Genomic DNA, 27,759 nt, shown 5'->3' on the forward strand with positions numbered 1-27,759 from the left:
GCAAACAGGTGAGGTCTTGTATTGTCAGCTTGGCTCAACTGGCAGCATTCCTGTCTCTGAATCAGAAGGTCATAGGTTCAGCTCCAAGGCAGGACTTGAATACATGATTTAGACTCATACCTCAGTGCAGTACTGAAAGAGTGCTACATGGCCAGAGATGGCACCTTCCGGGTGAGACATTAAACTAAGGCCCTCTTGCGTAGATGTCATCTAAAGATGCATCATTATGCATTCTTTCTAGCAGGACTCAATGGATACTGATGAGGAACACTGACTCCAGAAATACAGAAATTAATTGTAATGCCTCCACCATCCACTTGGATAAGATCACCTAACTCAGCACAAACTGGGAATCAAATGTAAGACCTTCTGGTTGGCACGGCTGAGATACACATTGGCTCTACAAAAGAAGAGTCATCCAATAAAGTAATGTGAACAATATTACTCATGTAAATTCTCAATTTGAATCTGTTTCTAACCTTGACCCATTTTATTTGATGCATTTTGTTCATAGGATGTGGGCAGGGCAAGTTCACATTTATTGCTGATTCCTAGTTTCCACGAGGAGGTGGTGAGCCTTCTACTTGAACCGCTATAGTCCATGTAGTGATAAGTTCTCCCACCACAGCATTAGGGACAGAATGGCCCAGGATCATTGCCCAGAAATGACGAAGTCAGAATGGTGTAAGTGACTTGCGAGGGAGATTTGGAAATGTTTTTCCCATTGCTCCAGCATCTTAATTATTTGTTTTCCTCTAATTTTCTTCCTTTCCCTGAGGTAATCTCACATAGCTATGCAGTGCCAGTGAGCTGGCAGCTCTCTTGTGACCATGTCAGAAATGTCAGAATGGGCAGGTTTATCTGTTTATTGAGTTTTAAGGGCTTAATTATAAATTGAACAAGGATATCAACATCTGTTATAGCTCAGTTTGCTTACTGAACTATCAGAACACACTATTCCTGTGTATCTACTTGAGAGGAAATCCAGTTTAATTTCATAATTTTGACCCTGAGAGATTGTTTCTGCTGATCGAGGAATCTAAAACATGGAGCAGTCTCAGGATAAGGGGATTGAGATGAGAAATTACTTAAAATTTTTGGAATTTTCTACCCCAGATGGTTGTGGATGCTCCTTCATTAAATACATTTAAGGCTGGGATAGACAGGTTTTTGATGTCTCAGGGAATCAAGGGATATGGGGGACAGGCCGGAAAGTGGAGTTGAAACCCATGATCAGCCTTGATTGTACAGAATGGTGCAGCAGGCTCGATTTGCTGTATGGTCTAGTCTTGCTCCTATTTCTTGTGGGGTGTGCTTTGAATAAAGCTGAACAGAATCTGTTCTTTTCAGAAGGTCCATTATGTGTTTAGTTATCTCCCAATTACTGTTAAAGCACAGAACCATATAACAGGGCCACTTAATCTCCCTTGGAATGGATCATAATGAATAATTAACATGAATGCAAGTTGTTGGTGGTTTCCTGTTTCATCTGGGTGCTTATCAAATAAATTGCACCATCTACTGGCTATATGTGCAATTACCTAGCATCATTATAAACCTTAAACATTTTGGAATATAATGATATGGGAACTATCAACCTTCAGCAAAATCCTTAACCAAATAATTTCAGACACTGCACTCTTTAATTGTAATTACTTTAATCTTTTTTCTCTTCCCCAATAACTTTAGTGTGATGACAATTTGAATTTGGAAGAACCCAGATACAGATACCCATCTGTATCTTTACAAATTAAGAGGCAGTGATGGGTGAATCACACTTGTGGGTATGCTAATGGAAGAGCCTGAACCTGAATGCAGATATACACCACCTATAATCATACTGAAAGCCAAATGAAGCAGTCACGAGTTGCCTTGTGACTGTAAAATGCCTGGCAGACATTTAGCAACTTCACATTCAGTCAAACCGAAACCCAGCAGACATGCTTGCATCGTGCAGGGATGTCTCCCCAGCTGTTCGAGTTAATACTGCAAAATTCGCACTTTGTAGCAATTCCCTCTGCTGCAAACCTATAACTCGCCATACAAGATAGCTTTGGGAATTCTATAAAGCAAGCAGGTGAATTATATTTCCAGAAGAGAACAGTTGGACATTTGGATGAGGCAGTAAAGGTTTGGAGCATTATGAGCAATTAAAAATGTTCTCTCTTGACCTGTTAAATTGCTTCCCCAGTTTGCCTTCAAAACCTTTGTTCCTATCAAATCACCCACAGGGGTCGATTTTCATTGCCTTTGTCCAGCATTCATGGCCTCAAAATGAGATCACTAGTCTTACCACCCTTAATACTGGCTGTCTAAAGTATTATCCAATGTCAGACAACAGGGAAAGTGGGGTTCTATTATGTAAATAGGGCTCCAATTGTAATTTTTGGTCCAAGCCTGCCCCACCAAAGGTAAGTGTCAAATTATTTTTGAGGGCCCTGCACAAGAATGAGCAAAATTCTGGTTTTGCTGAAGGAACACGTGCTTTAGTCTGCAATTGCCCATGGAACGAGGCACTAATCTCCCACTGCAAAGTGATCTGCTGTAATCCATCACCTAAAGCAGTACAGTCATTATGTAATCCCAGAGTGTTGAAAGAAGCAGCTAAAGAGATATTGGTGATCATTTTCCAAAATTCTATAGATTGTGGTATGATTCCTGCGGATTGGAAGGTAGCAAATGTAACCCCTCTATTTAAGAAAGGAGGGCGACAAAACAGGGAACGACAGACCTGTCAGTCTGATATCAGTAGTAGAGAAATGCTAGAATCTATTATAAAGGAAGTGATAACTGAACACTTATAAAATATTGGTAGGGCTGCGCAAAGTCAACATGGATTTATGAAAGAGAAATCATGTTTGCCAAATCTGTTAGGAATTTTTTGAGGTTCCTAGCAGAATAAATAAAGAGGAACTAGTCGTATTTGAATTTTGAGGCTTTTAATAAGGTCCCATACAAGAGGTTAGTAAGCAAAATTAGGGCACAAGGCATTGGCATGGAATGGGTTGAGAATTAGTTAACAGGCAGAAAACTAGACAGTAGGAATAAATGGGTCATTCTCAGGTTGGCAGATTGTACTACCAGAATTATGGGGAGGTGGTGGCATAGCAGTATTGCCACTGGACTGGTATCCAGAGAGCCAGGGTAATGCTCTGGGGACCTGGATTTGAATCCTGCCATGGCAGATGGTGGAATTTGAATTCAATAAATATCTGGACCATGAAACTATTGTTGATTGTCATAAAAACCCATCTGGTTCACTAATGCCTTTTAGGGAAGGAAATCTGCTGTCCTTACCTGATCTGGCCTACATGTGACTCCAGACCCAGTGTGGTTGACTCTTTAAAAAATGCCCTCTGAACAAGGGCATTTATTATTTGTTTGTGGGATGCCCATGAATGAATAATAAAAATCAGTGTTTGTGCCCCAGCTATTCACAATTTATAATAATGATTTGGAGGTGGGGACCAAATGTAATATTTCCAAATTTGCTTATGACACAAAACTAGGTGGTAATGCGAGTTGTGAAGTGAATACAAAGACGCTTCAAGGGGATTTGGGTAGGCAAGAACAAGGGAGATGGAACAAAATATGAAGTTATCCACTTTGGTAGGAAAAACAGAAATGCAGAATATTTCTCAAATGGTGAGAGATTGGGAAGTGTTGACAACCAAAGGGACCCGGTGTCCTTGTTCATAAATCACTTAAAGCTAACATGCAGATGCAGCAGGCCTTTATTGCAAGAGGAGTTGAATACAGGAGTAAAGATGCCTTACTGCAATTGTATAGAGCCTTGGTGAGACTGGACCTGGTGTATAGTTTTGGTCTCCTTACCAGGATATACTTGCCATGGAGGGAGTGCAACAAGGGTTCACCAGACAGAATCCTGGGATGGCAGGATTGTCCTTTGAGGAGAGATTGAGGAGACTGGGCCTCTATTCTCCAGAGAGTTTAGAAGAATGAAAGCTAATCTCATGGGTGGGTTTGGGGGGGGTGGGGGGGGGGGTGTCTAGAACCAAGAGACACAGTCTCAGAATAAGGAGTATTTAGGACTGAGATGAGGAGAATTTCTTCACTCTGAAGGTGGTGAATCTTTGGAATTCTTTACCCCAGAGGGCAGTGGCGGCTCAGTCATTGAGTATGTTCAAGACAGAGATCAATTTCTATTGATTAAAGATATCAAGGGACATGGGGAGAGGGCAGGAAAATTGCATTAAGGTAGAAGATCAGCTATAATCTAGTTGAATGGCGGAGCAGGTTCAAGCAATCAAATGGCCTACTCCTGCCCCTATTTCCTATGTTACTAAGTTACGATGAGCATGACGACAGTAGGATGACATTTGGCATCAGCAGGCTGCTGAGAAATTCAATTTACTTACCTGTTTTCCTGCACTCCTAAGATTGATGAGCCTTAACAGTTTATATACCAAGCACAACGCAAAATGATGTACATCACAATTTAATGCTTTTATACAGTGAACATAATTATTCCAAAATTACAAAGATACCCTAATTTTAAATAAATTATGAATCATGTTTGGTCAAAGATCAAATATAAACATATTTCTGATATTATAAACATCTACATTCAGAAGGAAGTAGTATTATTTTTGAAGTCCAGCAATTATAATGTTATTATAATGGTTGAAATTTAGACAAGTTTATAACTAGACTAACGATTATGAAAATCCTCCAAAGTAGGTCAAACTCATTCACGTATAATAGTTGAAAACAAGGAGTGTAAGAGTTGCCTTTTTGACTACTCAAAGACTCGTGTTGATTAAAGCGGATATGTGAACAGGATTAGGAAAAAAAATCCCAGTAACAATTCTGATCTCAGTGAAAATAATCATTAAGACTAACTTCCAGTGTTCTTCACATAATTAATTAAAGTTTATCTGCAATTGTTTGAAATCCCTTTCTTTTTGTTTCCTGTTTCCATCTATGTCCTAAAAGCAGTGACTCTTCCTGGGGTAAAAGGCCACTGGCTCCATTGTTCATGTTTTAGTCTAGACAACAAGCAGCAGCTTCTTGGACCACAGGGAGCATCACAGCTGAGCTGATCTTGTTTTCGCAGAAATTCTGCACATACTGTTTCCAGTTTCTGCGGAAACACTGGATTTTCCACTCCCTAACCAGTTAATAGACCGGCGCTGTTAACAGAATTCACTGACTACAATTCCTGTTCTTCTAAAAGAGTTATAAATGACTAATCTTCCGCAGCTAATCAACTGGGTAAGTGCACTGCCCCTGCACAGACCAAAAAAGGTTCATTGTTCAACCCAAAAATTTGCTGCGCTCCATTGAGGCATTAAAATTGACCTGAATGACAGTGGGGGAACAGGGCAAGGAAAAATCACAGCTGATTGTTAACCATCGATTTCTGTCTGTCTGTCTATCCAGGATTAGGCGTGGATGTCATGCCCTTTTATAACAAGACACTATCCAGGATCACCTGTTGACAGGCCATTCTGGAAAACAGCAAATGCCAGTTGAACTGTACCCAGAAAGAGGCGGGAGAAACAAAAATACACAGTAAATGGCTTATTCTTTCCACACAGAACAATGAAAGCATTCCAGGTGTTCTTAAACTAACATACATTCCCTTTTCATTTCCTAACTTGCAAAGCAAATGATATGGTTAAAAGATACATGAAGTATACCAAGAAAACGCAGTTCAAAAAGTTATCTAAACCATATATTCTAGTTCTACGATGACTTCAAATTTCTCCGAATTCAATCTTGCAAAAGTAATACTGGGGACTGGTCTCTTTTTAACTGTGGTAGTAATCTAATGGCTTTGTTGCTCATTCCAAGCAATAGCTTTTATACAACTTAATTCAATCACATAACAGTATCAGTCAGTATCTGAAATGAGAACATTTTAGAGCCTTCGTCATGAACTTGTTCATAGCTGGACCAAGTACACCTACCATCTTGGAGCTAAGAACAACTGAATTTAAAAATGATATTTGGATAGTGGGAGGGAAGCTTTTTAAACTTACCTGTTTACGGAGTATAACAAAGCTATAGAACACATAAAGGAGATGACTCATTAGCCTATGTTTCATCTTCTCACAATTACAAGCTCAGCTATACAATTGTGTATCACTCAGCTGGGAGGGGCCCAGAATCAATCTATGGCTTGGACTCAGCTACCCTGTTTCATTGAGGTAGTACAAATGGCTTTGCTGTCCTTGGACAAAAGAAACAGGAACAAAAAATTGTCAGTCACCGCGCCCCCCCACCCGCCCGCCGCCAAACCTACTTCGAAATGCACAAAATGTTTAAGTCACTGACAACAGAATTAGGCTGGACTGTGATGAATGCCATAGTTAAACAGGCTCACAGCCCACATTCAGACATGAAGAATGAGCATTTGGAAAAGGCATATGTTTCTGATACCCTTAGAATCATAGGAAACACTGCGGAAACACTGGATTTTCCACTCCCTAACTGGTTAATAGACCGGCGCTGTTAACACCGTTAGAGAGTAGAGAATATAATGGTGAGAGTGGGGGCAATTTATAGTGTTAACTTTTCTCATTGAAGACATGTGATCTTCATTTACACATCCAAAGATTATTAAAGCATGTTCTTGGTCAGCAATAGGGATTGAATTAAAGCTTACTCTTGTGCATTGGAGCTTGAGGCATTGCAAATGAATATTCTTGAAATTTTTTGAAGGATCATTTTCATCCTTTTAAAATGACTCCTAGGCTGTTTTACCCAGCTTTTAAACAGTTGGGCATCTTCATGGCACCAATACCACCTGAAAAATGCAGAAGCAATGGCGGTTTGTGCTGCAATAAATATTGATGCATGGCAAACACCACTGGCAGCCAAAAAAATATGAAAAAGAGGTTTTGAAGCAGGCCATTTCATGAATCAAATGTCACTGTGAAAGTAAATGATGGAGATTAGGGATAGTAGTCCTATGGAACGAAATACTTTCTATTTTGGGCAGCAGTGTCTGCAATCATTCCCAGGTTAGCTACGATTACGGTTAAATGCTGAACAACACTCCCATAATCTGTTCTAACCTTTGAGAAGCATCCTGGCTGTACCTAAACCTATTTTTCACTTTCCATACCAGTCATCCTATGACCCTCCCAAACCAGTTCTGCACTGTGGGGCCACGCCTTTTAGCAACTAGTTTGAAATTTCTCAGCTTCATTTTACGAAGAATCCATACAGACAAGTGACATTTTCATCCCGTCAGTCTAGGGATCTCATTGATATTTACCCTTTCAATAAACAGTTTCGCAGAGTGAAGGGAGTAGCCAATAAATTATTTTCAGGTGAATTGATGTTAAAGTAGTTTTTTCTATTAAACGTGGAATATTTGGTAGCTGAAGTTTGCATTTGAAGATACCACTATTAAAATGCCCAACACAACCCAACTGCTTTACAAAAGTGCTCTATTAAGGAAGGTCAAGCAAGCCGTGTTTACTGTATAGGTCTTGTGTGATGTTGTAAGTCTTTGAAATGAGTGGCAGTGCTTCTCCCAGTATAGCCACAACCTTTTCAGTCGGACCCATATTCATAATCTCAAAGAAGCTTGCTCGGCTTGGCAGCATATAAAAGGCAACAGCTGCAGCTTTGCATATTATCCAGGGATGATAGTTGGCCAGGGAGTCATTATAGGCCTCTGTACAAAGGACGGACGTTTTGCTATCGTCAGGAGCTACCCGCAACTTCTCCAGAAAGAGCTGCAGCCACTTGAGGGCACGATGGAGCCGCAGTAACGTACGACAGCCAGAATTCGAGTAGTCGCCCCGCTTCTTCAGATCCACAAGGTTGTGGTCTACCTCAAATTTCACCATTGACTGAATTGTTAGATAATCATGGCCATTTGCACCACATCTGTAGTTTTCCAGAATTTGGATTTTGGCGACGGCATCGCTTGAAATAAAGGAAAAGGCCTTCCCGAGGCTATTCATGAACCTAAAGGGTAACAAACAGAAATATATCTTAGCATTACCACCAACATCCTGGTTTTTAAAAATTGAATTAAATCACTGATCTAACAAAAATTAAAATTAAAAATTGAGGAGCAATAATCCTAGAGCAACCACAAAATAAGCCCATTGTCAAGCAGGTCACCACATCCAGAAAAACAGCTACAACTTGAACTCCAGTTCAACTTGTATGTTGCAACTAAAAGGTTGCAATTTTGACCCCTGATTTTTCACTGAACTGGAATCGTAGAAGCACCACAATTGTACTTCACCTCTAATGGCTAGAGAGGGGGGAAAATAGGGGTCCCTCTTCTGATTGCTAGCCAGTGAGCGCCTGCCAGAAGTACCAAAGAGAATGGGACTGAAGTCAGCAATGATGTTACCAGTGAATGAAATATATCGCCATTCCTTCACTGCCACTGGATCAAAATCCTGGAATACCCTTCCTGACAGCACTGTGGGTGCACCTACACCACATGAGCTGCGGTGGTTCAAGAAGGCAGCTCACCACTACCTTCTCAAGGGCAGCTAGAGATGGGCATTTATTGCTGGCCCAGACAAAGCCCACATCCTGTGAATGAATTTAAAAAAGTCTGCCAACATGAACCATCAAGACTTGCAGTTAAATACCCACTGAAGAGTTGCCGAATGCCCAAAGTATCCCAGTATAGAATCAGTACCTTCAGGAGATGAATTAGCTAAGAAAATTTGAGAGGGATTAAAAGTGACTTTTACATGCCTCAGATTATAACACATTTCTTAACAAAATTGGTATTCCTTTTGAAAATTTTGTCAAGAGGCACTCACACATTGCATGTACACATTTTCTCCAAAGTAGCACCCAGCCATTAACTGAGTTCAAGTTGCACCTACTTGTCAGGATGTAGTGACTTGCTTTGCAATGAGCCAAATATTGTGGTGACTCTTGGATTACTGTTTCCAAGCAGAACTTTTATACAAAATATTAAAGATTTTAACCATAGATTAATAAAAATGCAGTATATCCATTGTCATGTCCATAAGTAGTCACCATGTCCTGTTCCTGAACAAATTACTAATGAAGTGGATTCATTTAGAGAAACGCTAAATTTGGGGAACTAAAAACCACTACTTGTTTGCTAGAAATGTGCCACCTGCATGGGTAGGTATACTGAATGTACTATTAGTGTGGGAAAATGGGACATTTAATCAATATCTATTGACTTATAATGTTAGTGAAGTGCATTCTTGCACTAGAGAACTTTAACAGCTCTGTTCATTAAACAGCACAACTCTAAATTCACTGAAAACTGAAAGCTCACTTAACTAAAACTTTAAATCTAAGTATTAAGGCAATTATGAATAGAATTAAATAGGAAAACAAACTAGGAATCAGAATTAAAAATGGTAGATGTGGAGGTACACAATGAGTCATTGGTTCAGATGTTACTGTGGTAACACTGGCTTCACTACTCCATTGAAAATGGCAGGAACTTCGGGAGTCCAGACATGCAATGAATCACTTGGAAATCCCGAAGTTGCTGTCAGTGATGTTCTGTATTTCTCCAAAGTGTGTACTATTGAGGGCCCCCAGGCTGCAATCATTGGGAAATCTATGACATGATAAGAACTTCCACTCTTCCATCATTAGTCTCGCAGTAAAAAATACTTGAAAAGTTACACCTCGCTGACAGAGATGTAATTGGGTTTTCAATGGTGTACCAACTTCATAATTACTGCCAAAAACCCTTACAGGCCCTGAAAAGCTCATTTATATGTGTGGGATGTCTTCTTGATATGTTTTAATGACCTAGACTGTGTTGTGCAGGGCATAATTTCAAAATTTGTGACGGATACGAACATTGGAAACATTGTCAACTGTGATGCGGATAGACTTGACCTTTAAAATTACATATGGGTGGATTGGGCAGATGAAGTTCAATGCAGAGGTGTGAGGTGATTCATTCTGGCAGGAAGAATATGGAGAGACAATATAAAATGAAGATAGAAATGCTAAAGGAGGTGCAGGGAAAAAGGGACTTTGGTGTATATATGCATAAGTCATTGAAGGTGAAGGGGCATGTTGAGAGAGCATAGGTATCCTAGGTTTTATTAATAGGGGCATTGAGTACAAGAGTGAGGAGGTCATGTTAAACTTGTATAAGATGCTAGTTAGGCCTCATCTGGAGTACTGAGTCCAGCTCTGGGCACCATACTTGAGGAAGGATGTGAAGGCATTGGAGAGAGTACAGGGGAGATTCACAAGAATGATTCCAGGGATAAACAACTGTAGTTATGAGGATAGATTAGAGAGGTTGGGTCTATTTTCAATGGAGAAAAGAAGGCTGGGAGGGGACTTGATAAAGTTATTCAAGATCTTGAGCGGTACGGACAGGGTAAATAGTGAGAAACTGTTCCCACTCAAGCGTACATAAAGAACTAGAGGGCATAGATTCAAAATAATGGACAAAAAGAATAGAAGTGATGTGAGGAAATTTTTTTTTAACCCAGAGGGTGGCTAGAGTCTGGAACAAACTTCCTGAGAGCGTGGTGGAGGCAGGTTCGATCAAGGTATTTGGATAGGGAATTGGATTGCTATCTAAAAAGAAAGAATGTGCAAGGTTATGAGATAAGGCAGAGCAGTGGGATTAGGCAGAATGCTCTGTCAGCGAGCCAGTGCAGACTTGATGGGTCATATGGCCTCCTTCTGCACTGTAAAGATTCTGCGATGTCACTATCTGAAAACATAAAATAAGGGTTTTAAGTGAGTTTAACTTCCTGGTTTTGTGCTCTGTGAATATTTCAATGCAACTGACTACTTACCCTGCTCCCTGACACTGGCTGCTGCTGCACGCTAAGGCATTCCCTCGACTTGGTGCCAGATTTAAACTGCCGTTAGGAAAGGGAAAGTACAAACTACTGAGATTACTAGATCTTTGTGGGCAGCTTTCTTCGAGATCACCAGCGAGCATCTTTGCTTTATCACTAACCACAAAATCCAGGCCAATGTTTTTCGGAGGACATGGTTCTGGTAACGTCCCAAAATCCGAAGCTGTCTTTTCTCCACAATTCTATATAGTACCAATATTTCTGCTTCTTAGTAGATTGGGAGATAGGGATTTCATTTACAAGATATATAAATCACGAAAAGCTATTTAATGAAGAGATTATCATCATTCAAGTGCATTTGGCAATTAAACAATTTACAATAACTTTCATACCCATGTACTATTATCACCATGGGAAATGGCTCACATTATCTCATTCGCCCCAAATATTTGTCTTGTTAAGTTTGTATGTTACCAAAAATTTTGTACTTTGCCCTCACACTAAGTGAATTTGATTATGATGAAAGGATTATTTGAAGTCACTCACTTTACCAGCCCCTTCCATCCATTTAAGTAGTGCTCCTGCACGATCTCCCCATCGTCAGTCAGACAGTTTCTGAAACACTCCAAGGCCTCCACCAGACTAAACTTGACCGGGTCAACCATTTTCAAACCGGAAACTAGCCCCACTGGCCCCAGCTAACACAGCGCGGCCTCCCTCGCAGGAAGCCCCGCCCCCCCACACCACGGAGCATCCGATTGGTTGATTTCCCCTGTCAGTCGGGGGTGTCTTGGTAACGCTGGCCTTCTCGGGCCTGGCTGGCAATGAGGTAGGCCTGAGGCTGGCGTGGTGGCTCTGCCGGTTAGTGGCTGCGGTGTGTGGGGGAGGAGAGAGAGGGCGGTGGCTGTCATTGACCGGGGCCACCGCGTGTTTAAAACCTGCAGCAAGATAGAGACAATAAACTAAGTTGTGTTTTTAACTGCACTGTCTAAAATGGGAATCCGAAGACTTTGGTTGTGATCTTATAGTAATACCGACGAATGGAGGCCTCAGCTGGCTTTCTCCAATGCCCACTTTCACTATCTGGATCTTTGCTGCACCCCACTGCAAACCAGTGTTGTGTAGTCAATTCAATTCAAATTGGCAGTTTAAATTTTAAAAGTCCCCACCTTTTAATGGGATGAATGGTGTTGAGTTTAAACCATTGCATAATTCAAATGCAGAAAGCATTTTTTGGATTATTCGTAGTGAGGCAGTTTTTTTTTGCAGCAGCTTGACTGCTTCATGGTCACTTTTATTGTTACTGTCTTAAGCTTTTTAGTTTTAGTTATCCTTTGTATCCAGTTGAAATTCTCAAGCTCCCAGTGTGGGATTTGAATCCATATTCTCTGGATTATTAGTCCCTGGATTAGTCTCTAGACCACTATGCTACTGTACTCATTGATTTTTATGAAGGTCTTTTAAATGAGAGTGATTGCAATTGAAAAGGCCATAAAAAGCAGATGAGTTTCAAGGTTTTATATATTGGAACATTGAAAATAAAGTTAAGGAAGTTCATTTGTTCAAAGCATTGCATCCATGGTACAGTGAAGATCTACTAGAATGATAAGCAACAAGTTTTGTTTTTTTTATTCATTTAAGGGATGTGGGTGTCGCTGGCTAGGCCAGCATTTATTGCCCATCCTTAATTGCCCTTGAAAAATGCTCTAAGTTATTTCATGGAGATGTAATCAGACAGGAGTACCAGAAATAAAAAGCTGTAGTTATGATAATCAGCTCAAAAATTGAATCTATCTTCATTGGAGCAAAGAAGGTTAATTAGAGATTTAATAGAGGTTTTCAAAGTTCTTAAAGATTTTAAAGGGTAAACAGTTGGCATTTTGTAACAAGATTTAGGATTATACTGGAAGAACAAAGGGGAAACACTAGTAGAACCTTTTTGACACACAGGCATTGTACAAGTGACTATTGAGGTTCAGACTATAATGGTTTAAAAAATAAATTGAATAAGTATTTGAGATAGACATTTGGAAAAAGAAACAGGGAAAAGGAACCTGATAAGAATAGATAGCTTCAGTTGAAGTGGCAACACCACAAACTAAATTTTATGATTTCACTGTTTGTTTAGTATTGAAAGAATGATTGAAAGAATGGGAAAGTTAGAATCTTTTTCACACAGGCATTACATACGTGGCTACTGAGGTTGAGACTGTAACTGTTTAAAAAATGAATAAGTATTTGAAAAAGTCATTTTGTAAAAGTATATAGGGATGTAGCTTTTGAAAAATTGTTTCTAAGGTTATCACGGTTACTTAGAGGTACTATTAATCTTCCTCTAGACTTCAGGACACACTGCTACTCCTTTCCCCTCTCCAACTGGTACACAGAGACATTCTCCCCTCCCCTTCCGTATCTATACATAGGAGACAGTAAACCAAGAGGTCTCTCATGATGCATTTTGTTGATAATGTCTGCTTTAAACTTAGCAGATCTGTTTTGCTGAATTTAAGATGAGTGACTGATTTCATCAGTGCGATCTTGGAAGCACGAGGTGCAGGGAAACCTGGTTGCAAATGCCGGAAATAAAAGTCACACCTTTGGGTAAGAATTCAGATGTTCAGCTAAGTTAATGGATGCAATCCTTAGAACGATAAACTTGCAAAATGACGAGTCCTTGCTTTTTCAGGGGCAGGCCAAGATGTGGGCCGCAGCTGCATCCTGGTCTCAATTGGTGGGAAAAACGTGATGCTGGATTGTGGAATGCACATGGGATATAATGATGATGTAAGTACATGGAATTATTGAATAGTAGAAAATTTGGGAAAATTCTTCAGCCAGTGCTATTAAATAACAGAATTTCATATGGTTCATTTGTCAACATTTGTGTCTTCCTAAAGACATGGGCCTGCTACTCCATCAGTAGAGGTGTTGCAGGGTTCCCAGCCTCCTGCAGCCTAAGGCATCCCATATCATTGGGGGCAGAGTTATTTCCATAACTGGGACAGCTGCCCATCCCACTCTGCCAATGGTAATTAGCATTGAGGCCCGGATAAGGCCCTTCCTTTCTGTTCATTGGCTGTTGTATTCTGTTAGGCCTAGGGAGAGTGTAAGAACACAACAAGTGGGAACAGGAGTACGAACCCTCAAAGCGCCTCCACCATTCAGTAAGATCATGGCTGATCTACTACCTGAACTCTGCTTTCCTGCTTTATCCCCATATCCCTCTATCCCCTTAGTGCCCAAACATGTGTAGTAATCTGGAAACTGTCCCCTGTAACTGTCTTTGTATGTAAGGGGTAGGGTGATGTCTCGGCCTCTTCAGACTGGCTTGTACATGGAATGAAATCACACAGATCTAGGTTCTTCTACAACTGGCTGCCTGGCTAAGATCAGCTATCTTAGCTTGGACTGCGATTCAAATCTGGGGCCATCCTAGCTTATATGGGCCAACTATTCATGGTTTAAATATGTCAGGGAAGCTACTGAGCTAAATAATTTTATGAATAGCTTCTATTTCAAAGGTAGAGTAAGTTTTTTTTTAACCTCAACTCCACATGTTGTGGCCTTGCTGAATTCTGTCCCTTTAACATGTACAGTCAGTGCGACAAATGCAAGTTATGTCCCTGACATTTTCATAAAGCTATCAGTGGAATTGAAGATGGCAGTGAAATCATAGTTAAGTATAACAGTGGTTAGTGCCGTAACTGCAACTGAAAAGTGCAGATTTCAGGATTAGGACTTAAATTGAGCTCATTACTTACAAACTGTACTTGTCATGTTGTGAATGAACCCTCAGTTACAGCTGCATCACAAGCAGAGTCAGAAATTGCTGTATTTCAGTACGCTACAGCAAACATTATTATTTTTTCCCTTGTCACAGATGGGGACAGTAGTGTGAGAACTTTTTCTAATGTATTTACAAATGCACACAACTCTTGAAGTAATTTCTCCTTTATATTTTTTCAATCGCCGCTTCTTGCAAGGTTCCAGTCACTGGATGCCCTCTGGCATTCCTACCATCCCAGATGGAGGTGTGATTTCATGAGTTTGTGCTTCCAATGGCGAGTCTGTCCCATTCTGAGCACTTGTCTGAAGTTCAGATGCATGTGATACTTTTAAGAAAATGGCTGGAAAATGATGCACGGACCATGCCTAGGTTTCCAATAATGCAGATCCACTGGACAAGAATCTCTTGCTGAGAGTGCTTAAGTCAGAATGCTACCCCTCATGATTTTAGAGAAGGTACTCAATCATGAGGAGTAGAACAATTGGGCCTGATTCCTGCCTTCACTTGGCATTCACCCACTTGCATTCTCAACACATGTTTCTAGGTAACAATTAGACGCAGGAGCCCTCTGATGTTTCTCCTAAAAGGGTGAGCAGATAGGTCAAAGGAATTGTCTTTATCTAGGAGTTTGTTGGAACATAAAATGCTTTTCCACCACAAGCTGGAAGACTCCACTGCATCTTTTCACAGGAGCTTCGATAAACCTTTGAAGCAGATGAAGATAGATAACGATGAAATTAGTAAAGTGGCAGCACAGACCTGATGGGCCAAATGGCCTTCTTTCTGTCTGTAAGCTTGCCAATTATTCCCCAGCTGCTGTAGCAGCACAGAGAGGGAGTTGAAGCGGAACTTTCCCTACAGCACTGTCCAGTAATTTGTGATTTATTGCTGCTTGTTATTTCAGAGACGCTTTCCTGATTTCTCTTATATAACTCAAAATGGAAGACTAACAGAATTTCTTGACTGTGTCATCATCAGGTAAATATTACTCTCATAGATTGTAACTTGTGACATCATTAGAGCTGAGGTGAAAAGGAGACCTTGCTCCTGGCTGTAGTGTTTGTTTTGAATTTTATTTGCTGCTGGGCCTGCTGAGTGTTTTCAACAGTTTCTGTTTTTATTTCAGATTTCCAGCATCTGCAGCATTTTGCTGTTACAAACAATGATTTTAGTCCCAAAAGATTTAAAATTGGTTTTGCTATTATTTTTAGAATGTAAGGATTATTCTAGCATGCTGCGATGGATTTTCTTCAGTTCTGTACAGAATCTGCTTATGACCTGTTTTTAGAGTAAATAGAATGGAGATACTGGATGAATCCAAAAGGGATTCTTCAGTAATGTAGGTGATAGGTGAACTGTTAATTTCCTAGCCTTGCTTTCTCAAAAGCAAACATTTTACTAAGTTAACCCTAAATTTTCCAACTTCTCTGAAAACGTACCCTTGTTGTAGTGTTTATCTATACAATCTTTAATCTTCTCAGTCATTTCCACCTGGATCACTGTGGTGCCCTTCCTTATATGAGTGAGATGATTGGCTACGATGGTCCCATATACATGACCCACCCTACAAAAGCCATTTGTCCAATCCTTTTAGAAGATTATCGGAAGATTACAGTTGATAAGAAAGGCGAGACAAACTTCTTTACTTCTCAGATGATCAAAGACTGCATGAAGAAAGTTGTAGCTGTTCACCTGCATCAAACCGTACAGGTAAGCAATGTTGCTGCAGAGTCATACGAACTCAAAACGTTAACTGTGCTCCTCTCCGCAGATGCTGCCAGACCTGCTGAGTTTTTCCAGGTATTTTTGTTTTTGTTCAGGTAAGCAATGTGTTGGTTGCAGTCTTTTGTTTAAAAAGTAAGAAATATTAACTTGCACTAGGAGAACAGATACACAGGATTTGTAGATAATGCACCAATCTGACTATGATCACCAGGCTTATGGTATCTTAGATAGGATTTTTGTTTTAATGTTACTTACAATGAAAGGATTTTCCATTCTGATGCCCCTTGATTCCAGTACAGACTGATTCACTGACCTTCTATTCTATACTGCCTGCCACAGGACTCTGGTCCCATGCTGCAAACAGGATTACTAGAATTGTCTAAATTAGAAAATACTGATTTGTATTTTGGAATGATCTTCTAGGTTGACGATGAACTCGAAATTAAAGCATATTATGCTGGGCATGTGCTAGGTGCAGCCATGGTCTACATCCGGGTGGGCTCCGAATCAGTGGTCTATACAGTGAGTATGAATGAACCTTAGCCATGGCACCATTCATTTATTATTACATGGGTGTAATGCCAATCAATTGCTTGAAGGCTAGTTATTCTGATTGAATGTTGATTTTTGTGGGCTATGCCGCCTTGGATATGAATGATCATAGAGGTGTGACAACGTCTCCCGTTGCACTGAACTATTTGTATAATGCACAGTGGTATCATAGTGCTAGATACACTGAGAGATGTCCACATTGATATACAATCTATATCAATGATTTGGATGAAGGGATAGAATGTATGATAGCTAAATTTGCTGATGACAAAGATAGGTGGGAAAGTAAGTTGTCAAGAGAACATAGAGTCAACAAAGGGATATAGATAGGTTAAGTGAGCGGGTAAAAAATTGGCAGGTGGAGTATAATGTGTGAAAATGTGAACTTGTCCATTTTGGCCAGAAGAATAGAAAAGCAGAATATCATTTGAATAGAGAGATTGCAGAATTCAGAGGTACAGAGGGATCTGGGTGTCCTGGTATGTGAATCACGAAATGTTAGTGAGCAGGTCCAGAAAGTGATTAGGAAGTTGAATGGAATGTTGACATTTATTGTAAGGGGAATCGAGTATAAAAGCAGGGAAGTGTTGCTACAGCTGTACAGGGCCTTAGTGAGACTGCATCTGGAGTACTGTGTATAGTTTCAGTCTCCTTATTTAAGAAAGGGTATAATCAGAATCACAGTGCAGAAGAGGCCCTTCGGCCCATCGAGTCTGCACTGACATGTGAGAAACACCTGACCTACCTACCTAATCCCATTTACCAGCACTTGGCCCATAGCCTTGAATGTTATGACGTGCCAAGTCATACATTAGAAGCAGTTCAGAGAAGATTCACTTGACTGATTCTTGGGCTGAAGAGGTTATCTTATGAGGAAAGGTTGAGCAGGTGAGAGTGAGAGATGATCTATTAGAAATATGTAAGATCCTGAGGGAACTTGACAGGGTGGATGCTGAAAGGCTGCTTTGCCTTGTTAGGAGTCTAGAATTAGGGGACACAGTTTAAAAATTAGGGGTCTTCCATTTGAGATAGAGCTGAGAATAATTTTTTCTCTCCAGGGTCATTTGTGGCATTCTATTTCCCAGAGAGCAGTGGAGGCTAGATCATTGAATATATTCAGGGCTGAATTAGATTTTTGATTGACAAGCAAGTCAATGGTTATGGGGGGGCAGATGGGAAACTGGTTTGGAGGTTGCAATCAGATCAGCCATGATCTTATTGAATGGTGGGGCAGGTTCAAGGGGTCAAATGGTCTACTCAATTCTATTATTCTTGTGTTCTAATGCTGTTCTATGATATACAATACACTGATCCTATATAGCAGCTGTTTTTGTCCTGTTAATTTTCATTTGCTTTCATCTTTACTGAAGTTGTTGATGCCAGACTATGGTTATAGTGACCTGAAGTATTGTTCATGTGTGAGCTTACACTGAGCACGGTAGAAAACTATTGAATCATGGTGGGGGAGAGCATCCAATCGTACCCTCATCCATTTACACATCCGCACTTTCTAACAAGAGTCATTGGATACAAATTAAGGATGGAACTTAGGCTGGCTTTTCCTGTCTGCTTTTTTTTTATTTGTTCATGGGATGTGAGAGCTGCTGGCAATGCCAGCATTTGTTGCCCATCCCTTATTTTCCTTGAGAAGGTGGTGGCGAGCTGCCTTCTTGAACCGCTGCAGTCCATGTGTAGGTACACTCACAGTGCTGTTAGGAAGGGAGTTCCAGGATTTTGACTCCACATCAGTGAAGGAATAGTGATATAGTTCCAAGTCAGGATGGTGTGTGGCTTGGAGGGAAACTTGCAGGTGTTGGTGTTCCCATGCATCTGCTGTCTCTGTCCTACAAGGTGGTAGAGGTTGAGGGTTTGGAAGGTGCTGTTTAAGGAGGCTTGACAAACTGCTGCAGTGCATCTTGTAGATGGTGCACACTGCTGCCACTGTGCATCAGTGATCGGGTGAGCGAATGTTTAATGCGGTGGATGGGGTTCCAATCAAGCAGGCTACTTTGTCCTGGATTGTGTCGAGCATCTTGAGTGTTGTTAGAGCTGCACTCAACCTGGCAAGTGGACAATATCCCATTACACTTCCGACTTGTGCCTTCTGGATGGTGGCATCTAATCCGGAAAGCCAGTTGGTGAAGAATAGTACTGGAGCCAGTCTCTACTTGATTTTGCATTTATTTACAGAATGAAACATTATAAGCATACACCTCCTAACTCAGCCACACCACAGTTGCATAAGTGTTTCTTGAAAGCCCAATTAATGCTACCATCTGCATACAGTTAAACACCATTTATATACAGTTAATTGTGGAAAAGCTTTGGGGTGTTAGGAGGTGAGTTACTCATCACAGAATTCCAAACCCCTGACCTGCCCTTATAGCCACAGTACTTACATAGCTGGTCCACTTACGTTTCTGATCAAGGGTAATTCCCAGGATGATGACGGTGAGGGAATTCAATGACGGTAACGTCGTTGAATGTCATGGAGAGATGGTTAGATTCTGTCTTGGTGGAAATGGTTCTTCCTTGGCACTTGTGTGGTGTGAATGTTACTTACCACTTATCAGCCCAAGACTGAAAGTTATCTAGGTCTTTCTACATGCAGACACGAGCTGCTTTAGTATCTGAGGAGTTGCAAATGAAACTGAAGACTTTGCAATAATCAGCAAACATCCCCACTTGTGACTTTATGTTAGAGGGAAGGTCATTGCTGAAGTAGCTAACATCTAGCCCAAGAGGTGCTGAGATCATTTATAGTGACCTCTGACACTTGTCTGAAAGCACAGACTTCAATTTATTTAAATTAGAAATCGCTGAGACAAACCAAAAATATAAGGATCAACTTGAGTTTTTTTTTTACATGTTGGCTTTTCGCCCTCTGATTGTATTTATTTTGGTTTTAACATTTGCAGGGTGACTACAACATGACACCAGATCGACATTTAGGGTGAGTTTATGCATTTTGTCATATTCTTGTTGTACTTCAAAATGTATTTGCTTCAACTACAATTTGCCGGTGAATTGTTCAGAACGTTACAATACTGCTATTCTCCTCAATGCTGAATCATGGATATAGCATAAGGCTACAAATCTGCCATGCTTCTTTTAGTTTTACCCAGCCTCTGCCCTCTGATTTCAACTTCCTGGGCTCACCATGTATTGCATGAGAATTTGCTTTTCTCTTGATAGGGTTGGATGCTGAATCCCCATGTCCGCCATTTTCCGTTCAGATTGCCGCGCATTGGCAGCGTTTGACACAGAGTCAAAGATCCCAACTGCGGCAATTTTTAAAGCATTTTGGAAAATTCTCCAAACTGTGACCTGCACTGTGTATTCTGGATCTTTGAATGGATATGTAGGACACCAGACTAACATTAAAACTTAGAAAGCTTTGATTGTACTTTTTAAGCATGCTGTCCCTAATGTACCTAACTAATGGTTTGATTAATTCAAACTTCGTCATTCTTCTGTATAAATATTAAAGAATGAAAGAGCCCAGGTAATTCAGGACTTTTATCGGGCCCCACACACTGATTTCTGTTCTTTATGGTTTTTATTCTGTATGCTAATAAGTTGGCAAAAAATTTCTGTGTAAGCATCACAGGCTGTAAATCGGTGTAATTTTTGACATAAGCTTCCGGTTATTCCATTAAATAAATTCCAGATCAATGTTTACCATTCAGTATACTTTTTATTTTTGTAGAAAATATTTATGATGCAACATGTAATACCACAGGCATCCACAAAGTGTCTCACTTGCACACTATATATAAGACCATAAGACATAGGAGCAGAAATTAGGCCATTCGGCCCATCAAGTCTGCTCCACCATTCAATCATGGCTGATAAGTTTCTCAACCCCATTCTCCCGCCTTCTCCCCGTAACCTTTGATCCCCTTACCAGTCAAGAACCTATCTATCGCGGTCTTAAATACACTCAATGACCTGGCCTCCACAGCTTTCTGTGGCAATGAATTCCATAGATTCACCACTCTCTGGCTAAAGAAATTTCTCCTCATCTCTGTTCTAAAAGGTCTTCCCTTTACTCTGAGGCTGCGACCTCGGGTCCTAGTCTTTCCTACTAATGGAAACATCTTCCCCACGTCCACTCTATCCAGGCCTTTCAGTATTCTGTAAGTTTCAATCAGATCCCCCCTCATCCTTCTAAACTCCATCGAGTACGGACCCAGAGTCCTCAAATGTTCCTCATATGTTAAGCCTTTCATTCTTGGAATCGTTCTCGTGAACCTCCTCTGGACCCTCTCCAGGGCCAGAACATCCTTCCTGAGATACGGGGCCCAAAACTGCTCACAGTATTCTAAATGTGGTCTGACAAGAGCCTTATAAAGCCTCAGCAGCACATCCCTGCTTTTATATTCTAGTCCTCTCGAAATAAGTGCCAACATTGCACTTGCCTTCCTAACTACCGACTCAACCTGCAAGTTAACCTTAAGAGAATCCTGGACTAGGACTCCCAATTCCCTTTGCACTCCAGATTTCTGAATTCTCTCCCCATTTAGAAAATAGTCTATGCCTCTATTCTTCCTACCAAAGTGCATGACCTCTCACTTCCTCACGTTATATTCCATCTGCCACGCCTTTGCCCATTCTCCTAACCTGTCCAAATTCTTCTGCAGCCTCCCCGCCTCCTCAATACTACCTGTCCCTCCACCTATCTTGTTTCATCTGCAAACTTAGCCAGGATGCCCTCAGTTCCTTTATCTAGATCATTAATGTATAAAGTGAAAAGTTGTGGTCCCAACACTGACCTCTGCGGAACTCCACTAGTCAACGGCCGCCATCCTGAGAAGGACCCCCTTATCCCCACTCTCTGCCTCCTGCCAGACATCCAATCTTCTATCTAGTAATTTTCCAGTCCTCTGGGACCCTCCCTGACTCCAGTGATTCCTGAAAGATTACCACTAACCCCTCCACTGTCTCTTCAGCTATCTCATTCAGAACTCTGGGGTGTAATCCATCTGGCCCAGGTGATTTATCCACCTTCAGACCTTTCAGTTTTCTTAGCACTTTCTCCTTGGTTATGGCCACCATACTCACCTCTGCCCCCCCGACTCTCTTGAACTTTGGGGATGTTACTAGTGTCTTCCACCGTGAAGATTGATGCAAAGTACCTATTCAGTTCCTCCGCCATTTCTTTGTTCCCCACTACTACTTCTCCAGCGTCATCTTCCAGTGGCCCAATGTTCACTTTTGCCTCTCTCTTACCCTTTATATATCTAAAAAAAGCTCTTGCAATCAGAGTATGATGCTAGTTTGCCCTCAGCTGCAGTATTACATCCAGTTCTGGGTCCCGCACTTTAGGAAAGATGTGAAGGCATTGGAGAGAGTGCAGGAAAGATCTACAAGAATGGTTCTGTGATGAAAAACTTCTATTATGAAGGTGGATTGGAGAAGTTGGGACTAATTTCCTTGGAGATAAGAAGGCTGAGAGGGGATTTGATGAAGGATCTGGACAAAATAGACAGGGAGAAACTGTTCCTGCTAATGAAAGGATCAAGAATGAGAGGGCACAAATTTAAGATAATTTGCAAAAGAAGCAAAAGTGATATGAGAAAAATCTTTTTCATGTAGTGAGCCTGGTCTGGAAGGCATTTGCCTGAGAGTGGTGGAGGCAGGTTAAATTGAGGCATTCAAAAGGGAATTAAATTATTATCCGAAAAGGAAGAATGTGTAGGGTTACGGGGAGAAGGCGGGAGAATGGCAGTAAGTAAATTGCCCATTTGGAGAGCTGGTGCAGGCACAATGGGCCGAATGGCTTTCTTCTGCACTGTAAAAATTCTGTGATTTGTGATTTCTTACTCCCCGCTTACTTTACTGCCATTGGCAGCAGACCTAAATTTGACAGCATTGCTAAAAGCAAGTGAGTTGGTGCTACTGCTGCTGGAGTACCTGAAGATACTTTGCTTGTCTCCTTCACCGGAGCCACTAGCATTAAATATAAAAATGCGCTTCTGTCCTAGCCAGCCTTCTTGGTCATGGATGCTGAGGACTCAGCCTGCCCTTAAGACCAGTTGTACAATTATGGACTTTCTCCAGTCTGTGGCCAGAAATGACCTTTAAAAAAATGTGTGCCCAAGATTGCATGTGCACAGTTGCCAAAGGTTTTATGTGATCCGCCCTTCCACATAAATGGGATAAGTTTCTGTTCAAAACGGTCCTGAGTTAGAAAGAAGGTTTGGCACCTTATAGATTTTGTCATTTGTCAACCTTTGTGGTCATATACAGCCCACAGATTACTTGTATTCAAGCCAGTTGCCCCCTTGTAACGTTGGCACACTGTTGCTTTTGATCTGGATGTGAGATTCATTAGCTGGATCTGAAAACCATGTACCCTAACTCATGAAATAACACAATTTAAACTAACCTCTGTTTCATAAGCCTGAAGATGGACGAAGGGAAAAATTTGCAGGTCTTGCATGATTGCCTTCCTGTAGTTGGCACAGTGTCTTGTGTGATTCTCAAAAACACCAAAATGATCATTCTATTGGTTTCAGTGCGATGGCACAGTCTAAACATATCCTTTCCCCACATACAGCAGGTTAGTTCTGTCAGTGAGAGGGGCAGGCTGGCTTGTAACTGGAAGGATATATTTTCTCATGGGGTAAATTGATGTCCAAATCACTTCCTGATATCTTCGGATGATTTGAAAAGAAGCTACATGTTTATCACTTATTTCATTTTAGCTCAGTAAGGTAGCTAGTGATAGAGACTGTGTTTTCCTTATCCTAATTTGAGTTCCATTTTCATTTTCAATGAATGAGGTAATTCCAGAGCTTTGATACCTCACTTGTATTTTGTTATTATTTAGAAAATATTTTACTGTTACTGGATTCCTTTTGCAAGTGTAACGCATCTTGTTCAATAGAAGAAAAATCATGCTTTGGGGCATATATACGAACAGAAAATAAAGTAACAAATTAAATAGTTTCTTGAAAGAAAGGAATATTAAAATACATAGGCAGTAAACGGGAGGTGGGATTGCGGAGCTGTGGGGGAAGAGTCAGGGAATTGGGACTAATTGGATAGCTGTTTCAAAGAGACTGCAGAGGCACGATAGGTCAAATGGCCTCCCTCTATGCTGTAAGATTCTATGATGGACTATGGCTTATGTGGGAAAAAAACACCAGTCTAAAGTTGATGGGCCAAACAGCCTGTTTCAGTTACACCAATTATTCTATGTTTTGAAGAATTTGAAGCAATTTGTCAAACCGTGACTTACCTTTCCTTGTGTTAGAGCTGCTTGGATTGACAAGTGTCGTCCTGATTTATTTATCTCGGAATCCACGTACGCAACTACAATCCGAGACTCGAAGCGTTGCCGAGAAAGAGACTTTCTGAAGAAAGTGCACGATGCAATAGAGAGGGGTGGAAAGGTATGATGTGAATATCAAACTCTGAAGAAAAATGAAAAGTAGATGTGCTTCCTGAATACTCACATTTTTCTTTCAGCTTTTTTTTAAACATTCATGTAACCTCTCTAAAGCTGATCTGAGCCTTATTGTAGTCTCCAGGCTCAATGTCTGGTCTGTGTTGAACTAACTGATCACAGCCTTAATGCTGTACTTGCCCTCTGCGCCCTGGATCAAGTGGCCACTGCTGAAGCTGTGTGCCAGTAAGGGTTGGATGAGGGTAGGGTCAACTTCTGTGGGACATCAGTCGCCTGATAACCTGCGGACGTTGCTATGATGTGGGGCCTTGAGTACAAGAGGGCAACCAGCGTCCATGGACCTAGATTTGATGTCAGGACAGATGAAAGAAGATTAATGAGGAAAGAAAAAATGAAAACATTCAAAGTTTAGCATGTATTAACCAGTCTCCCATGGATTTGCACAGAGGTAGTCAAGACTTAGAGTAATCTTCAGATGAACCAGGTGGATGAAGGTCATTTGGCCCAGGTATGGTTACTTCCCCATTTTAAAGTTATATATTCTGTCCTCATTTTTGTCTATACATCTGTGAGAACTGCCTGTGCCCACATTCAAAATGGACACTGCCTACTCAAGCTTGTCATGTGGTGAGTGCAGCCTCCTTTACTGGTGCTACAATTTCCATTATAAAGGTGGCATTTTTGTTGATAGGAAGTGTGATTAATGTAAAGTTTTTAATGTGTTCCAGTAATTCTCCTCTGGCTTTGTAACCTTGTCTTGAAAGCTAAGTTAAGTAGGTTAAACAAGGGGGTTTTAGGGAGGTGATGGGTTAGGGTGGGGGTGGGGTGGGGAGAGAGAGAGAAAGAGGAAGAGACACGTTTAGGAGACTACACAAAGGTAAGAGGGAGGTGCGAAGGCATTACCATTGAGCCATACTTACATGTGAAAAGGACTTCAGACTATTATTTTTTTCCAATAGCCTGGCTTTAATTTTCCTTTTGCCTCGTTTCTTATATATGTTAGTAGCTAACTTTGGTCTATTTTGTTGTATGTATTGAGAACTTTTAAATTTTTATAAAAATCTTAGCAATTATTCATGCTTATTAAAAGCACATATATTAAAAATGAAAATATTTCACTGTTTCAATGTTCATAGGGCAAGATATGGTGAAATACTGTATTCTGATTTGGCCATTTGTCCATGATTCTTGGAAGTAGGGTCTCTGATTTTCTACCTTGCTGTTTGAGTGGTATGATACAGACCAGAAGGTCCCAGCTTCACCTTCCAGCGTAAGTTAGAAATCTCAACCATGGTAAAGGTAGAAGTGGTACCTCAGAAGCTGCAATGGCTGTGATCAGCCTTAGCAGCTTCATGTCTGCTCAGACTACTGCCAGTGGAGCAAGGATCCCTCTGCCACCTTCAGACTCTTGCAGCTTTCAGTCCAAGCAGCAGCAAAAGGTGTTCTTCAGCTTTGGTGCAAGCCAACAACCCCACAACAAACATGTAGCTAAAGAACCTGAGATATCTGTGAACCCCAGCAACTGATGTGGAGGCTTCAACTGGATCTAGCAAAACATCCAACTATATTGGGCCTCTTTCCTGCAGATGCAGCCTGACTCACTGATCTTAGGCCAATTATTGAGCAACATAATCTGTGATCTTCTCTCATATAATCATGTGTGAAACCACTCTTGTGACAGTGAGCTCCGTCTCTCTCGACCACCTCCCCACACCCACCCACAAACACACACACACACCCCTCCCCCCTCCCCAGCCACAGCTTTCTTTCCAATATATCCTGAGCCTGCTGGCCCAGCCCTGCTGAAAAGGCTTCATGATGGCGGCCTCCTGTCTTGTGTCATAGTGGTCAACTCTGTGTTAAGCATCGCCTGGTGTGACTCAGGAACCACACTCTGGCATGCCAGTCCCTGCCGCATTCGCTGGTTTAAAAGGCTTCACCCCCGAGGTGTGAAAACTATGTACTGAAAGGAATCTGAATGTATATGTTTACAAACGATCTCCACAGCAGAGCATTGAGTCTGTTCTTTGGTGTATCACTGTCTGAGCACAAATACAAGTATTTCACAGTTCAATAATAAAATGATTTGGGGAAAACAATGGAAGTAGCATATTGCCCTCGACAGCAGAGATTGCAAAGTTTACAGAGTAGATTTCCTCTCATTATCACATTGATTGAAAATAATTTGTTTCAAAGAATTGTTTTGCTTAGTCCTGATTTAAAAATTAAGTGAAACTCTGAAGAAATGTCGAGAGGTTGAATCACTTTGAGAGGTTCAGCTCCTTTTTTTTTGCTCTGTGGTTTTCAGCACTCCCTCATGTTCTTTTCCCAAATGTAGGGGAAGGCCTGATCTCTTGTTCGGTTGCAAAGGTGATCATGGCATTGACCAGTTTTTTTTTTTGCTTTGCCTTCAATGTACACTTTGGAGGTGGAAGGTTGGGGGATGGTGTCTGGGTTTGGGGTTGGTGGTGTTAAACCATCCTCCAATGAACAACCAGTGATTTCTCCCCCACCCCAAGTATTGTCAGGTATTTTTCTAAATTTAAAATGTCCCCTTGTGAATATTCTCTAATTTTCTGCCCTCCTCTCCTATGCACACTGCCTCATGCTATATGGAGTCGAGGTGCAGATCAGTCATGATCTAATTGAATGGTGGAGTAGGCATGAGAGGCTGAATGGCCTCTTCCTCATGCCAGACAGCCTCCAGTATCCTACTCAATGTGTGTATCTAGATAGCGAGTATCAGTGCCAGCTGTCGCATTGAGAAGGGATCTCACATCTGAGCCTCAACCAACACCTCAACACCCACAATTAAAACAATTAAATTAACACCCCAACACCCACACGCAGCCATTTTCCTGCAGGAGTCAGCAATTTGGAGCGGAACCCCACCTCTTTCACTCCTACAAAATCCCCCCGTCTGAGATGACTGAGCCTAACGGCAACAGGTTGACTGAGATCAGCCAGCTCTCAGCATGGTCCAGTAAGCAAAAGTGGGATCCAATGGTCTGAATAACTGAGCGCTACACCGGTCAGCATCTTTACTCACTAGACAACCAGGGAAACTCAACAAATAAAACATGAATAAATGTAGTACTGTTTTTTTTTAAATGCTTGTTTAGAATATTTAACCAGATGTAGAATGGTGTCACAAATGCATTTTGACAAACTTCATTTTAATAGGTGTTGATTCCTGTCTTTGCCCTCGGACGAGCCCAGGAGCTTTGCATCCTACTGGAAACCTTCTGGTAATTTTTGTCAGCTTTCAAAGAAATGGCATATCTAAAGATAATGAAGATTATTTTCCATGAGGGTAGAAAGGCAGTGAGCAGATATTAGTCACCTGCTGCAAAACTTTACAAAAATTCTGAGAAAAGTTCTGAAATCCAGCTGATAGTCAGCTTTTGTGCTGAGAATTCCTACCCAAGTCCTTAGATCACCACAGTCCCAAGGTCTCACTTACATAAAAAAAATCACTCAATTCTTCTTGGTACTTAAACAATTAAAGCCAT

The 27,759-nt window shown here is 41.1% G+C and overlaps 2 protein-coding genes across 5 annotated transcripts in view; one reads left to right on the top strand and one right to left on the bottom strand.

The window, feature by feature from the left end:
- Positions 1–4,443: 4,443 nt before the first annotated feature.
- LOC121287764 (ceramide-1-phosphate transfer protein) lies at positions 4,444–11,443 on the bottom strand. Its single transcript, XM_041205674.1, has 2 exons — positions 11,316–11,443; positions 4,444–7,947 (listed from the first exon to the last, which is right to left on the bottom strand). Exons 1-2 carry the CDS (start codon positions 11,432–11,434, stop codon positions 7,425–7,427), a joined length of 642 nt encoding a protein of 213 aa, XP_041061608.1. The 5' UTR covers positions 11,435–11,443; the 3' UTR covers positions 4,444–7,424.
- A 91-nt stretch (positions 11,444–11,534) lies between these two features.
- The window catches only part of ints11 (integrator complex subunit 11), a 31,404-nt gene continuing 15,179 nt past the window's right edge, over positions 11,535–27,759 (top strand). Inside the window, exons 1-9 of one of the 4 annotated variants that reach the window (XM_041207098.1) lie at positions 11,535–11,598; positions 13,259–13,370; positions 13,456–13,553; positions 15,461–15,534; positions 16,038–16,266; positions 16,705–16,803; positions 19,752–19,786; positions 24,095–24,233; positions 27,431–27,495. In XM_041207098.1, the coding sequence (XP_041063032.1) occupies positions 13,343–13,370; positions 13,456–13,553; positions 15,461–15,534; positions 16,038–16,266; positions 16,705–16,803; positions 19,752–19,786; positions 24,095–24,233; positions 27,431–27,495 (767 nt within the window). In that variant the 5' untranslated portion in view covers positions 11,535–11,598; positions 13,259–13,342. Of the gene's footprint in view, positions 11,631–13,255; positions 13,371–13,455; positions 13,554–15,460; positions 15,535–16,037; positions 16,267–16,704; positions 16,804–19,751; positions 19,787–24,094; positions 24,234–27,430; positions 27,496–27,759 lie in introns of all 4 variants that reach the window. The other 3 variants (XM_041207100.1, XM_041207101.1, XM_041207099.1) reach the window with 3 other exon arrangements.

The sequence above is a fragment of the Carcharodon carcharias genome, chromosome 15 (assembly GCF_017639515.1).
Source record: "Carcharodon carcharias isolate sCarCar2 chromosome 15, sCarCar2.pri, whole genome shotgun sequence".
Lineage (NCBI taxonomy): Eukaryota > Metazoa > Chordata > Chondrichthyes > Lamniformes > Lamnidae > Carcharodon > Carcharodon carcharias.

Excerpts from the sequence above, each read along its gene's own strand:
- LOC121287764 (XM_041205674.1), bottom strand. The coding sequence starts at position 11,434 with ATGGTTGACCCGGTCAAGTTTAGTCTGGTGGAGGCCTTGGAGTGTTTC. Across the intron at positions 7,948-11,315 it reads GGATGGAAGGGGCTGGTAAA|GTTCATGAATAGCCTCGGGA; the intron begins GTGAGTGACTTC and ends GTTACCCTTTAG.